At 45.7% G+C, this 15335-nt stretch overlaps 1 protein-coding gene across 1 annotated transcript in view; it reads right to left on the bottom strand.

Annotated features, from left to right (window-relative positions):
• Positions 1-15335, bottom strand: part of PLXNA4 (plexin A4) — a 429280-nt gene that overhangs the window by 45478 nt on the left and 368467 nt on the right. The window contains exons 17-22 of the mRNA XM_074869684.1: positions 13988-14227; positions 13091-13237; positions 7615-7849; positions 7058-7200; positions 3879-4147; positions 451-517 (exon numbers count right to left, since the gene is read on the bottom strand). Of these exons, the coding sequence (XP_074725785.1) occupies positions 451-517; positions 3879-4147; positions 7058-7200; positions 7615-7849; positions 13091-13237; positions 13988-14227 (1101 nt within the window). The remainder of the gene's footprint in view (positions 1-450; positions 518-3878; positions 4148-7057; positions 7201-7614; positions 7850-13090; positions 13238-13987; positions 14228-15335) is intronic.

The following is a 15335-nucleotide window of genomic DNA, read 5'->3' as shown; positions in this document are numbered from 1 at the left end:
AGTGTGCATAAAGCAGATAAGTACGATGGAGGCACTGGGTGTGATGGAGGCACTGGGCCTCTGTACTGCCTCTGAACTGGGGTGGGAGGAGATCTCCAGCCACTATGCCGTGAAAATATGGGTCACCACGTGATGGAGATCTGAGTCTGCTAGTAAAAGGAGAGCATTTTCAATATAGGTCTCCATCAGGCTCTGAAATCCTTCATGTTTCAGCCCTGACACTTAGATCCCACCTCTGTACAGGAGTAAGACCAACAGGCTGCCTCTCTAACAAAGCGTCTCTCTGTTCTCCCTGGATCAGAAAACATCCCCTCTCCCATTAGGCAGTTGAGCTTCCTTCAGAGAAAAAAGCCTTTTCCTTTATATCTGGGAAGTTTTTGTCCCTACTAAACCTCACCAAGAAGAAATGTATTAAAGCAGCTGTTCATCCAGGCATGCCGCTCCTCTTACCTTGAGGAACTTGTACAGAAGGAAGGTGAACCAGTTGGTGAGCATTTTCTCAGCCACAGACTCTGTCCTAAAATCAGCCAGGGACAAAAAGCAAATTGGAAATGAGTTAATCAGGCTGGTCATATCAAAGGACTAGTCAAAAGATTGGCCTTGTCCATGTTACTCTGAGCCCCATGGAAAGTCTGGCATGACACCATCAGGACTAAGCACATCCTAGGTTCTCTGTTTTAGCTTTGGATTTAGGAAACCTGCAGGCAAATCCTTATTGCCCTGTCCTGTGAACAGGGAATTCACTGTATGTCTGTTTCTCAGTTTCTCCATCAATGAAATGGAGATGACAACGTTTGAGTGAACCTTCTCAGAGGAGCTCAGGAAGGATAAATCCATCAAATATGAGGAGCTCAGAGTTAGGCCATATGAGAAGCAGGCTATATAAATACTTAAGAAGAAAGACAGATCTATATCACCAGAGAATAGCTAAGTGGCACTGACTATCTCCCTGGCATTTGAGAGTGATTATACTCCTCACTGTGGCACATTCACAGAGTTCATCCTTTTGTCCTTGAACACTGTCCTCAACCAAACAAAAATCTGTCTTGAGTCTTCAGAGTGAACTTGTCCTACAGAAGGACCGACTCAGACCTGTAAATGTGGTGTGGGCACCAGGAGCACAGGATAAACCCGTGTTGGCTCCAGTATATGCACGGGTGATGCTGAAGAAGAAAGCAAGAGTCCTTGCCTGGATGAATTAAAGTGGGTCTGCCTTGTCCTGGCTATCACCAAAGCCACGCAGGGTTTCTCACTCAGGACTGCAGCTTGCCTTTTAGGTTCCCTAGTCCTTCAGCATAAAGTTGATCTTGTTTCCTGTGGAGCATGAGACTTGTGAGGGGAAGGGTTTCCATTGCTGGAGCTGTATGTGTGGAACCAGTCGAGAACTTTGCCTGAAAGCAGTTACACCAACACAGAGCAAGTGATGGCCCCTTCCCTAGTAAATGCAGTTGCTCTTTAGCCTCGTTTCCATAGGGATTTCTCTGTTTTTATGGGCAAATCTCACTTAGATGATGGGGATGGCGGGGCGGAGGAATGATAATAAGGGGTGTTTTCTGTGGCTCCTCTTTTCTTGCCTGTAACTGGAAAAAGAGGTGATAAGGTCCCAGTTTGCTAACAGATTAATGCTGTGTTTCCTCTGTCTACAGTGATCATTACTGTGTCGCTGCCTAGAGACTGCCTCTGTCCAAACCAGCCTGTTTGCCCTGTATTCCACTCGGTCAGTGTCACCTAGATGCTGTCCTCCATGGGTCATGGTACAATGTTCAATTCCAGCAATCCCCACGCTTATCATGCTCTGAGCTCCTCACAGGGAACATCGTCCAGAAGAGTGCTCTTTCCAACACTCCCTGGCGTGACACCTGGGCAAATTTAGCATTACCATGAGAAAAACAACTGAAATCCCATTATGTTGTTGCTCTCTGCCCTGACAACTTTGATCTCTTTGAGGCTGTAGATGTCATGTGGGATGAACGTTGGACACAGGTAAGGTGGGAAAATCATTCCAGCCACTGCCTTCCTCCTGTCAAATACCCCCTAACCAACACTGCAGAAAGGTGTTGGAAGATTCCCTTCCATTCACAGACTCACAGGGAGGGATGGGAAGCACCAAGTTGAATCCAGCTGCTCCAATAGTTGTCTGAGAACCTCACACCAACATCTGACCCCATGCACTGAGCTATTCACATGTTCACCAGTAGACTTCTGGTGCTGCTCAGTGCAGGACCTCCATCTCAGAGCACAAACCACATCTCCGACTTCTTGTGTTTTCAGAGCTTGGAACAGTGGAGGTGCCTTCTTTGTTCACTGGCTCTCCTTCCAAAGGCCACATTTCATTTCCAACAAAGAGGACTAGACTTAGAAAAGAGCTGGAAGAAGGAGAAAGAGGAAAGATGGGATGCTCAGGACAAGACAGGAATGAACAACCAGGGAAGATAAAGAGATGGAGAAAAGGGAAGAAAAAAGGAAAAAATGAAGGGAGGAGACAGTTGGAAGGAGGCAGTGCCATCCAGCATCAGAGGAGAAGCACAGAGAATAGGCCCGGGGACAGCTGGAGGGAGGTCACCAGCTATGCTGTAGGGCTTGAATAACATCAGGGAGTCAACTGACACCAGAGCAAAGTCCAGGCTCTGCCCCTGGCATTGCTTCCCTGAATGCCAGGAATTGCCTTCTGTTCCCTTTTTTTGCTGGTTCTCCGTAGTGGGCTGTGTGCCAGATGAAAAACCTCCCAGCAAGTGACACAGATCTCTTCCCTGCCCAAGCTGTCCATTGTAATCAGCTGAGGGCTTCTCAGAGTTGACTCTGAGCAGTGGCAAAGGCCATTTATCTCCAGAAGACTCCCCCTGATTTTACTTAGGGTCCTTGAATCAGAAGGGTTGGTTCAGACTGTGGAAAGGAGATGAACGTTATCCTAAGGGGAGAAGAGGCAGCATTTCCCTGGGCAAAAAAAGCACATTAATTAAGGAGCAATAGATTTCTAATTCAAAGGTTCCCATAGAACTGTGGAGTTTAGACCTTAGATCTGGCCAAGAAGCACCGATCCAACCTTGTGCCCTGTATGAAACCAGTTCTGTTGTCCTGCTCAGCTCTTCTACTGGATTCAACAAGCTCCCAGCACCATTGTTCAGGGAGAGACAGGAGATCCCACAGTGACCTGAAGAAGACTCTCCATGTGCCCGTAGTTAACTTATGAACAAGAAACAAAGCAGGGCAGTCCCTGCCCCAGGCAGGAGATGACAGCAGCTGACTTACTCACCAGGGATATAATACAGCCTGTTCTATGTGATGTACTTATAGGTCTTATACAATGCAATTGGAGTTTTCAGGTTAAACAGAAACATAAGCATAAATTAATATCTTAGGCACACAGAGTCCAAAATAAAGATTTAGAAAACATGGGCTTTTGCTGCCCTCATGAAGCTTTCTGGAAGAGCCACGATAAAATTCAGAGGTAGTTTAGTTCTGTAGCTTTTAATCAATGACTACTTTTTAGTTAGAGAGAAGATGGAGCAAAATCTACAGAAACACTTGCTGAAAGGCAAGGAAATGCAGAGAGGTTATTGGGAGGAAGAGGAGAGTCCTCTAAGAGAAGGGATGCTCTGTCAGGGAGTCTTAAATGAGCAGGAAACTGGAAAGGGAGAGCGATTCAGTCTTCATTCAGCCCTTCTTGCCTTTTTGAACCCTCTCTGCGAACAGCTTCATGCCAGTCCTATGGGGTCACGTGAACTGTGGCTGTATAGCATCCTGATTTCACACCCTGCTGCACAAACAAAAATCAAGCAAATTTGCACCATTTCTCCAGAGATGATTAGCATGTTTATGTTCGACAGTGGGGCACAGGCTGCCCAGGCCAGCTCACTCCAGCCCCAGGCACTACTTACCTCCGGAGCAGCAGCTTGGGGTGGTTCTTGCTCTCCAGATTTTTGTCTATGAGGTCGGCCAAGAGCTGTTTGAGGACATCAGTAGCATACTCCAGCTTGCTCTGCAGCACCGTCATGATCAACGAGGCCACATTGCCACGGTCCCTCATAGAGAAGCTGCGCTGGGACTCCAATGTGCGGATGAAGGACAGCAGGAAAACCTTGTTGTTGATGAGCTGGGCAAAGAGCTTCAGGCCTTTCTCCACCCGTTCCTGTCTATAGCCAGGGACCTGCACAAGAAGAAAGGCAGTTTATACCTTTCCCTCACTACCCACTGTCAGACCTCCCCACATGGGTCACACACCCTCTGCTAGCTCTCTGCCCTCATCCCTCCAGCTCCTCCAACTATATACACTTTCACATCAAGCAGAAGTCAGTTCTGAGAAAGGAAAAAAGGACAAGCTGCTTCAAACAGCAGAGACAATTAAAAAAATATAATCTTAAATCTAGCAGGCAGGTGAGTCTTTCCTTCTGCATCACAGGATAGTCCTGTAAAAAGGAAGAGAGTTCGTACGTCATTTAATGATTAGGAAGCCTGAGAGACCTCCTAGCCACAGCCAGATGATTCTTTTCCAATCCTGTGTTTCCCTCTCTGAACAGTACATCAAAAAGAGATTGTTAGTACCTAGATGTGGCACCATACCATGTTGTATTTTTATTGTAGTCAAACTGAAGTCTCACTCTATCTTCACCTAAAACCTCTTTTTCATCCCTGCAAGAAACCTGCTTACAGAGATTTGGGAGAGGCAGCAAGAAAGTAAATGGGGAAGAGAGCCCAGGGTCAGGTTTTGAGGAGATGAAGAGATGCAGTGAGGCAGTGGTTGAGATGGTGATCATGCAGCTGGGCCTTGGTTTGAAGAAACAGGTAGATGAAGGTGTGAGAGGACACCCTGAGTTGGGACCTGTCTTGGAGGTCCCACTGCAGTAGGACCCCTGGGCTCGGGAAGTGAGATGGTTTGGAGACAGGGAGGTTGATAAATCTCTAATATACCTCTTAGCTGTGAAAGGCTGGCAGACTAGTTTTTATACAGGACAATTTAGGACAGTGGGCTTTTACCCTTTCCAGTCCTTCTGGCTCTAGACAAAAATGCAGCCTAAATAGAGAACCCCAAACTCATTCCTCCATGTTGCTGAAGGTGTTCCAGCCCTTGAAAAGCTTCCCTGGAAGCTGGAGGGTCTCAGCATAGAGTAACACATGTCACTGAGGCATGCATGTATCAATAACCAACCAGATTTGGCACTTCAATCCAAAACAAGTTGGCATGCTTAAACAACCAAGTAATGCAAGGCCCCTTAAAGAGTCATTACTTTTTCATTCTGGAAATTAGAGCTCTCAACTCTTTTTCCATACAGCCAATAAATTACTCAGTAAATAGCTTGAGACAACCAACCAATCAACCAACAAACCACTACCACCCATCCCGCCAATAATTATTTTAACTCACTTGCTTGAACATTTAATATTGTCTATCCCCAGGTTATTATGGAGAATTAAAAAAATAACAAGAAAAGTATTTTGTACTGCATCTGGAAGCAGTTAATTAGCAAATGGACTGGAAATAAGTAAGACCTGCTCACTGCAGGATCTATGCTGAGGCCTTTTGCACTAAATAGCAACTCCTTCTAGGTGCTACGGAGAAGGGAACAGAATGGGAACTGCCTTCCCTGATATGTTGGTAACCAAAGATGTTGACGCTGAAAGAGCTGTTGAAGCTTTACAGAGGATTAAGGGAAAAAAAAAGATGAATGAAAAGAAAGGAAGAAGAGATCAAAGGCAGCAGATTGAAACATTAGCTCTGTGTTCTCTCTGTGTATTTACACATGGAACCATCCATGCTAAAACCTCTATTCGGGTCAGCTGCTGTTCTGTGGTCAGCTGGCTGAGGTTAATGAATATAGGGATTGAAATTGGCTGTGGGTGTAATGAAAGTGTTTGTGTGTGTGTATACATATGTGAGAGAGAGATTCATCACCCCTCATCCCTTGTGCTCATTTGTTGAAGCTGCTGAGCTACTCTTCCTGAAGGAAAGCGGCTCGAGGCCACTCTATCTGCATGCCAAAGGCAAATATATACAGCAGTCAATGTGTAACTCAGCCTTCTACTCAATCCCACAAGTCCTCCTTGCTGACAGATCAGGTTTTTTAATGGTTGTCTCCACATAGTTTGATGAATTTTGCCTCTCCTGAAGGGAAGGAGCAAAGACGAGCAGGCACTTCTGATTACGCAGCCAGCCAAGCATGGTATTGCCTGCGCCAGCTCCGGCTCCTCTTTTTTGCCAACTAACCCCAGTCTTGGCCTCCAGCAATCTCACCAGCCCATGCCAGAGCCTCTCTGAAGCTCAGAGCTTGCCAAGGACTTTGCAGAGAGCTCAGCCAACGACCTCCCTGGCCTTGGCCACGGTGTATCCCCTGCTTCTCCAGCCCAGGTATCCGTAGAGCAGAGCCCATCCATCTGCCAAAGCCTGAAGCAGTTTTGCAGCATGGGCAGACTTCACCTGGGGTCACATCAAACTCCTTGTCGTCGGTGAGTTAATGCAGGCTGTATGTAGACCCCAACAGTGCTGGCCAACATCTCGCTGTCCTCCTACCACTGTGGCCCGGAGAGTTGGGATGGACGAGGCAGATGTGCCAGGGTATGGGCAGACGGATGCTGTGGTTTTCTGACCTCACTGCAGACCACAGAGCGCAGCAAAGGTGAACCTCCTTCAGTGACTGCAGGTTATTTCTATAGAAGTTGCCACAGAAAAAGGCCTCTAGGTAGTGTGAGTGTCATGCAAATCTGGAGTGACACAGGCAAGTATGCTGTTCTAACATGCAACTGTTTTTCCTGGCCCCTGCACAGCAGTAACTTATAAATCCAGTCTAAAAAACAAACCCCAGCAGGATGAAGTCCAAGGAGAAGCACACAAATCTATAAGACTCTTCCAAATAGATGAGTGATCAAACAGAATATAACATCTAAGATAGCAGCAATCATCTTCCCCTTTCAACCTGGATTTTTAATGAGGTGCTGTTTTGTCCCTGGTAAGACACAGCATTGTAAACCATCACGTCCCCACCACAGACACAACATTTCTTGCATTCAGGACAGAATAGGGCAGCATGAGAGGAGCCAGAAGTAGGATATGTTGACTTCTTACCTCCAGATCCCTCAAGACTGGATGATCTTCAATGCCAGGGAAAAGCACCCTCATGGTGTAGGTTCGGTAATCGAGGAAAGGGATCCCAGCTCCATCCAAATCGCTTGTCAGCTCGTGAATATCTGTCTGTAGCTCTGCAAAGGCTGACACAAAAAAAAAGAACAACTCAAGTAGCAATGACAGTCGAGATCTCCCTCACCACGATGGGAAAGGCCTTCCACCCCACATGCATGAGACTAAGGTACAAGTGGAGAAGCAACATGTGGAGAGGAAGAAGAAGGTGGACAGGAGCAGTCTCACCTTTCCTATAACACAGCCTTTCCCCAGGGACACGTGCCAAGGCTCTCTCAGGACTGTGAGTTAGCAAATGCAGTTAGGACAGGGTAGAGGAATGCTGGACTCAGGGAAAATAGGAAGTCAGATTAGATCCAGACTTGAGCCATACCCACAGGGTTCAACACTCCTTTTGCTTGTGATATTTTGCCTCCAAGCTTTGTGGATGGATGCTTTTCTTCTACCAGCACTGACACAGTGTCAGCCTTCCTTCCTCATCCTACCTTCTTTGCACTCCAGTGCCACCCTGGACTCCAGGTTGTCCATCTGCATCTGTAGACGCTTGAGGGTGAGGTCGCTTTCTCTGGATTTGCGCTTGTACGCAATCAACACAGCCACAATGAAGATGATGAGCAGGCCACCAGCCACCGCAATACTGACAATAGCTGGCAAGCTGAGAGGGCTGTCTGGAGAGATGTAGACCATCCCTGGGGAGAACTCCATCCCTCCTACACGAGCCTAGAGGGAAGGCAGGAAAGAGCTGCATTGAAATGGTTGAACAAGCAGGAACACAGAGGAACTCCATCATCTCCCTAAGGCTAACTGATGACATCCCCTTGTCCCCCAAACTAAACAGATCATGAAGTATTTGAATAGAGAACAGCTTTAAAACACCCAAAATGTCATATAGAAGCACTTCTGTTGACAGAGTGACCATGCACCCAACCAACAAAGGACTTGTGGTGAGACAAATCTCACCAGTCCCAATGTTCTGGCTACATGTCAGTTCAGGCTTCATTCTGTGTTTTCCATTCCCTATCCCAAAGAGCTATGCTGTGCTGGACAGCCCTGATGGCTCTTAGTCCCAAAATGCACACAAGACACACAGCTCGTGGTTATGGACTGATGGGTCCTAACCTCACAGTGGAACAGGGGACACCTGACCCAGACAGCCAGCACAGCATCAGTCAGTACAGTGGGAATGCAGAAATCAGAGTCACAATTTGCTTTTGACCCTTTAACCAGAGAAAACTCTATCTGGAAGCCACTGGGATAGGAAAAAAAGAACACAAAAAACACAGAGCCTGGCCCATGCTCTTTATAGCCCCTCTCCTAGGCACACGTTAGCAGGGTGACTGCAGATGCTCACCAGTGGGACAGAGAGCTGAACACAGCTTTCTGCTTTCCATGAACTCCCAGAGGTTCTCAGGGCTGCTGCCAGCCTCTGGAACAAGCTGCTGTGTGAGGACCTTGCTTTTAACAACCAGAAAAAAACCCTGCAAGGCCAAGAAAATGCTCTGCTGAATCAAGTCTGTTAGAAACCCATTTTTATAACATGAACACTGCTCCCAACAGTAATTCCACAGAGTATCACTTCCTCAAGGCTACTACAAGGTTCTTCAAGGCTATCTGTAGAGTAGGATAAGTTTGAGTGGCAGGGGGAAAAACATTGCTGACTAGCCCGAGGTATAAAAAGAAGGCTTCTAGGACTGTGCTGTGGTAGGTGAACACTGGTTATAGATCAACATAAAGTTAGGAAGGTGCTATGCAAAGAGCTTGAGGGATCATGACATGGATCACTTCACCCCAGCTGAGCTTTGTCACAGAGAGACACATAAGATCCTGCACAAAGTGCAAAATCTTGCTGCCAGGCAGAAATGGAGTCAAGACCCCAGGGCTATGTGCTTCCCCCTCCCACTGCAACTGGGACCATTGTAGCATGCAATTGAACCTTTTTCTTTCTCCTTTATGAGGAGCTCTCCCTCACCTTTACAGCTCCCACAGCAGCTAGTGAAAACATCCCCCACATCCCAGCCTGGTAACTAGCCTTGTCCTTCATCCCACTGGCTCTCAGTTAATCAGTCAGTCTCCAGCCTGCCTTCATACACATTAATCCCAGACCTCCAATGCCTCAGCTCAGGCACTTACTCAGGTTTCCTCTCTAGGTTGCAGGAGGAAGAAACTGGCCTAAGGAGGAAGGGCTAGAGCCAGCAGAAGACACTATGGGGCAGAGAGTCATGAATTAATTAAAAGTCTTCCAGATGCTCTCGCTCCTCGCTACCACAACCCTTGCTAGGGACATGAATCTCTGTGACTCCACCATCTCCTCGAAAATATTCTGGCCCCAGTTACAATCTCTGAGAAGATGGTTGTTTTGCTCTAGCACCGGCCATAGGCTGTTCCTCAGTGGGTCCTGGCCAAAGCCACCTAGCTGTAACCCCTACATCTTGGACAGGACAAAAATGAATGTCTGGAAATATCTAATTTCTATCCACAAGGTCCTCTTATGCTATTTTGGGTTGGACTCTAGAAAGATAACAATGTCCATGGTGAGAAATGAAACCAAACCTAAGCTCATCTGACCAGATAATAGACTTTCAAGATGACCATTCTTGTACCATGACATTGATGACTTGAAGAGCATCTTCAGTGGCCAAGGAAAAACCTAGCACCCATATAAGTTGAGGACACAGCAGTAACTAGCTATCCCATCTATTTCAAGATACAAGACCCAACTCACTTATAAAGCCTGCATAGGGCAGAGGGTTGGTATTGGTATGAGAAGACAAACTGCCAAACTCACATGCTAATCTATGCACTGAAAGTTGTTGCCTTTTGCCCTAGACCACTGTCCCAAATCCTCCCAGCAAATTTGCTCACCAGCTTGCACAATGTCCTTCCTGTCACAGTGGATCAATAAATATATTCTTTATATTTCATTTTCTGTTTCTGACTGCGGCCCTTTTCCTCCAAGCCTTGTAGTCAGATTAGTTCATTCAAGAAGTATAAAACCAGAATCAAACAACCCCGTCCCAATCCCCAGCGCAGGTCTGTCCTCAAAGCTCACAGAACAGCCTGTCTCCATGGGTGAGATTCCTCTCACCAAACATTCAACATCCACATCTGACTTAGACATTACAGCATGCTGTCAGAGTCAATACAGAGAAAAAGCGTTTTTATAACGTGATTTATGTGAGCTGCTTTTGACACCTGCTTTGACATTAGGATGAGAAGTTTTATTCAGTGGAAGTTCCCATTTCTCTACATTAACTATGAGGAGATCTAGACTCCTCGAGGTAGGTGCCTAGCAAAGTTAGACCCAGTGTGTTCCTCTCTAAAGGTGGTTTCAATGCTGGGAAGGTCTCACAGTCCATGAATCAAACTGCCATGATCTGAGGGAATCTGTCTATTGAAGAATAAAACCCGCAAGTCTGCAGTATTATTGTGAGCATTTAAAAGAAAAACAAGCTAATATGTTGATATCAACCTACTTTATTTCTTGGGCCACTGAGTGTTTCTGAAGGAAGCTAAGTCTACCTTTGAGAAGATTGAACATGAGCCCTCCATATTACTGAACAACAGTTTGACCATCTGTTAAGCCTCTTAATCATGCTTTTGTTCTAAATGACACTACGGCAGAGCCCAGTTTTCTCCAGCAAAGTCTTAGGGGTCACCTGTAGCAGTTCCCTGTTGTGCAAAACTTGATTCTGGTAGTGTCTTTTCTACTGCAAGTTTGCCCTCACCAAATGTAAGTGCCTACCTTAGGATGAGACGAAGTGTGCCCTGAACATCGATTGCTGTATTTGACCATCTCTCCATTCACTATACAAAGAGTCCAGTGGGAATCTCCATATGTAAGTGAATACATTAGATACCAGTAACCCTTCAAATATACTCCATTTCTTTATTGCAGACCTTCTCCAACATAGTAACTCATGGACCTTCCTCACGTCTCTTTCTTTTCCTCAGAAAAGAGCTTGCCTCTGAGTCTTAGTCAATCTTTTTCAACCATTGCTCAGGCCTTTTAGTTCTTTTCTATTTTTTTCAAATATTTAACTCTGTCATTGTATAAAAGATAGCTGAACTTGATCAAAAACATGTTGACATCAATGTGTGTCATTGTCACTGTTCCTTCCCTTAGAAATAATCTCAGTGTTGCAATGGTTGATTCACTCCCATGGTCCCCTCTCAGACTTAGGCCACCTCACTTTGTAAGAAAGGGTTTGTTCAGCAATTTACTCAAGGTAACGCAGTAAATTGTTGGCAGAAACAGGAGGACGATCTGGGAGAGCTACCTGTCAATTATCCTGACCATCAAAGTGACATTCATGTGAAACATGGGGATACATTTTGTACCACCCCAAGCAACAAAGATGCTGTGCCATGCTGGTGGAGGCATTTCCCAGCCCAGCTGTCCCCTTGTTAAGTTCCAGATGTAAAGTCCATCCTTGAGCACTGGCCTCCATCACAGGTGACCTTCTGTATTTGGTTCCCAGCCCAGACACTGTCAAAGTGTTGCCTCAGTTTTGGCAGTTGAATGAGAAATCTGTAACTTGCCCCTAATGCTGCTTATTAACAGTCTTCAGTGCGATCATCTTCCCATCTTTCCAGCAGCATCTCTGGTTTGATCAGCATCCTCAAAAAGGGATTATTTCTTTCTCTATGGCTTCACTTAAGCTGTCCCAAGCCACAGGAGCAGGGGACTCTTCCCAATTAGTAGGACCTGACCAGATGTTCATCCTCCCTCATCCCCAGGGGTTGATTATTGCTCACCTGACTTTGAGTTTTCTCTCTCTAGGATCGGCTTTGTCCATCTCAAACTAACCATATGTTTAATTATATTCATGAAAATGACAGGGAACATATATTGCCTTGTTCAAAAGCTTTGGTATTCACACAGAGACAATCTCTCACTTCATTATTGCTCCTCTTGGAGTGTCTTAATGTGCTTTACAATGCATCAAGAGCCATAGTATATTTGCATGGCTGAAAAGGATTATCACCTCTATTTTCCAGATGACAAACTTTGGCACAGAGAAGTTAAGTAGCCAGTATGAGGTCTCCCAGCAGTAGTCACAAATGAGACCCAAAATGGTTACCATAAACTCTCTATTTTCTACAAGTCCCCAGAAAACTCTCTTTTTAAAAAGAGCCATGCAGTGTGTCTCCATCAACCTCTATGAGTCTCACTGCACTGAAATAAATATGTGACAGATACAGCTTTGGGAGGGCAACAGAGAAGTGGAAAATGTTGATCACGAAGAATGAGAAACATTGATCATCTGCATGTCTGATGTCAGTTGTTACCTTTTGTTTTGTTTCCACCCAGATTTCTGTACAACTCAGATGAATTTGCTGATGTGCTGTTTATCAAGCAACATCAGTGAGGAATGCAAATTACCGAGAGGAAAGTAAAGAAGAAATGAATACATCAATGGTAAGAGGAGAAGCTCCTTCTGATATAATCACAAGGTCCATGTTTCACAGGTTCCAGGAAGAAAATGCAAGAGTATACTAAGTTGTATAGATGTCAAAACCTCAAAGTCCAGTCACACTATCATCCATATCCTGCATTTTTTTTCTCCTACATAAAGTCAATTTTTAGCCACCAGCATGTTAGTAATTGCTGGGGACTGTGCTGAATTTGACAAAGTATGTCATGTAGGGAACATGTTACTTATATGAACTCAGATGAGTATTTGTTTTTCATACAGACAGTACAAAATGAGAAGAGAGGCAAACTTTCCTAAAGGGTCTTGATTATGAAAGGTCTCTCACTGTCCATAGAGATCTCCAGGTTACTCTTCTACTCTTCTCCTTCTTCAAATTACTCATGATATTATATCAAGAAAGGGCCCTGTTGTTTATGGGATCTACAGAAGGCAAATGGTGATGTAAACTCCTGGGAGATCTCTGCCAGCTCTTCAGCACTGGTGTGCCCTCCCAACCCACACAGGCTGAGGTTCAGGAACCACTTACCATCACCTTGTGCCGTCCAATGAGGTTTGGGGACTCACACAGTAGCTGCACATCTGATACGGTCACTGCACAGGGCTTCTCACCAACCAAAACAGTGTAGTTCAGCTTGGCGTTCCCTCCTGCCACTGGTGGGATCAGGTTCTTGCCCTGGATAGAAAGGAATACCACCACCCCCCAAAAAAACAGGTTAGGAAAGAGTTTTCCTTCCACCTCTAGTTTCCTCTTGTGACACAAATTTAACATTGCATTTGACATTTGTTGTTCACCATTCACTAACACAGAGAGGAAAAGCCAATTTAGAAAGTCAAGCAGAGGACAGCATGGATGGCTATAGACTGTCATCAGTCAAAGGAGCCTGTTCTGTTCCTCTCCCTCTGGAACTAAACAAGAAATGTTGCATATAGGTCTTGCACAAACAGACCCTCACAAAACATATTCTGGCCAGTAAAACAGACCCCTGTCCAAACACACAAGAAGGTATTCTGCAGGCACGACCATTTCTTTGCACTTGCACCACTTACAAGTGCTGATATGGAAATGTTCAATCATGAAATTCCTTCTCTGTACTGCAGTCCAGATTACAGAAATGACAAAGGACTGCTGTACGATTTAATCAGGGGTGAGAGGAAGATCTTGAAAACCCAAGAAAGAAATAGACAGACTCCTTCAGCAGGAGTTTATATTTTTTAGTTATGGGTATTAGCAAATGCTGGGCAGTGATTCGTGTCTGCAGATGGTGACTCTGATATGATAAGATATGGTAGGTGCAACAAGTGAAGGAAATTTCTGGGATGTAATCAGGATGCCACTGTGATTCGTGGGGTGCTGGCAGGCATAGTCAGGCAATAGGCAGCAGGTCTTTGTCCTTCCTCATCCAGTCCTTGGTCCCTATCTCACCTTCAGTATGATAGGACTTCCAGGCTTCAGCTCCAAGATCCCCGAAGGATTGAAAACCTCAAAGATTGGGTTTGGGTAGTAGGTGAAGTTGGTTTTGTTGAGAATCAGCAGGGACTGCACGTTGTCAAGAATGAAGCCAAACTCCTCTGGACGCTCAGCAAGCTCAGACTGGTGATTGGGGTCAACAGCTAGTGCTGGAGCCTGGCAGGTCATCTCCGTGCTATTCTGCACCTCGCAGTTCTGGAGAGAGAGAGACCCAACGCAAGGAGAGTTTATGGAAAATGCCCCCAGCCCTCCTGGTCGGCAGATACCTCCCAGTGAAATGTTAGCCTGCCTACTGCTAAAGGACAGGGAGGAGCAGACCTCCTTGGTTATCGTGAGGTAGACTGGTGCTCCACTGCTTCAAAACATACCCCATACCAATCACTCAATCAAGGCTGGGAAGGCATTATGAAAGCTTTGCTGGAGCAGGTGTGTGGAGCAGTTTGCACTGCAATTGGGCATCCTGTGCCTCTTCTCTGGGGCTGCCAGTGTCAGCATCTTCCCTTAACCTCATTTCCTTCTGGAAATAGAAAGTTCTTTTGTTTTGTACAGCAGAGACTAGTCAAAGCCTCAGTGCCACCCCGTAATCAGCTCTCACACTCTGGGGATCACTGCAAAAGTTTATGTCCAGTGCATGCTCTGTTGTGCCCAGGATTCCTGTTTGAACATCAGGTTACCTGAAATGAAGCCCAGAAGCTGGAGTGGTGAAGACAGTGAGGTAGGTCTCAGGAGACCCTGAAGTTGCCTTCCAGCCCTGCCAAAGAGCTGCTTTTTGTGTATTTGATAAATGGGTAATAGATTGTGAAAGACATTTCATCCTGACTCCCATTATAAACAACTAGGAATTAGATGCCTGATTGTATTTCAGGATCTGAGCCTTCATCTTTCTACACCGTGGTTGCTAGGATAATGCGTCCTGGCCTCACCAGGAACCAACAGGATCTGTGGGGAAACAGCACCAGCTTGTGGGATCCCAGCTGAGCTCGATAGGAGAATCTTCTCCAAACTATTCTGATACCTCCAGCACTGAGAGCACACTCATTATCACAGACAGCATAGCTCAAGTGTTAATATTGTTTTGGCTCAAATCAATACAGAGATAAGTGACCTGGACCAGGTAGTTTCATATTGTAAAGTAAGTCAGAAGTTCTTTGCTGAAACAGCTCTTACAAGGAAGAAAAGGCACCAGAGTACCTCCCAGCACAAACCTGATGGGCAGTTCTACATGAGCATGTTTGAGATGATGAATTGGCTTCATCATCTTCACCATGGCATGAGTGTTTGAGACCACTGTGTCAGGCAAGAG

This window comes from Strix uralensis, chromosome 5 (genome assembly GCF_047716275.1).
Source record: "Strix uralensis isolate ZFMK-TIS-50842 chromosome 5, bStrUra1, whole genome shotgun sequence".
Classification (NCBI taxonomy): Eukaryota; Metazoa; Chordata; class Aves; order Strigiformes; family Strigidae; genus Strix; species Strix uralensis.
Note: the sequence above shows the minus strand (reverse complement) of the source record. Positions and strands in the feature narration are given on the sequence as shown.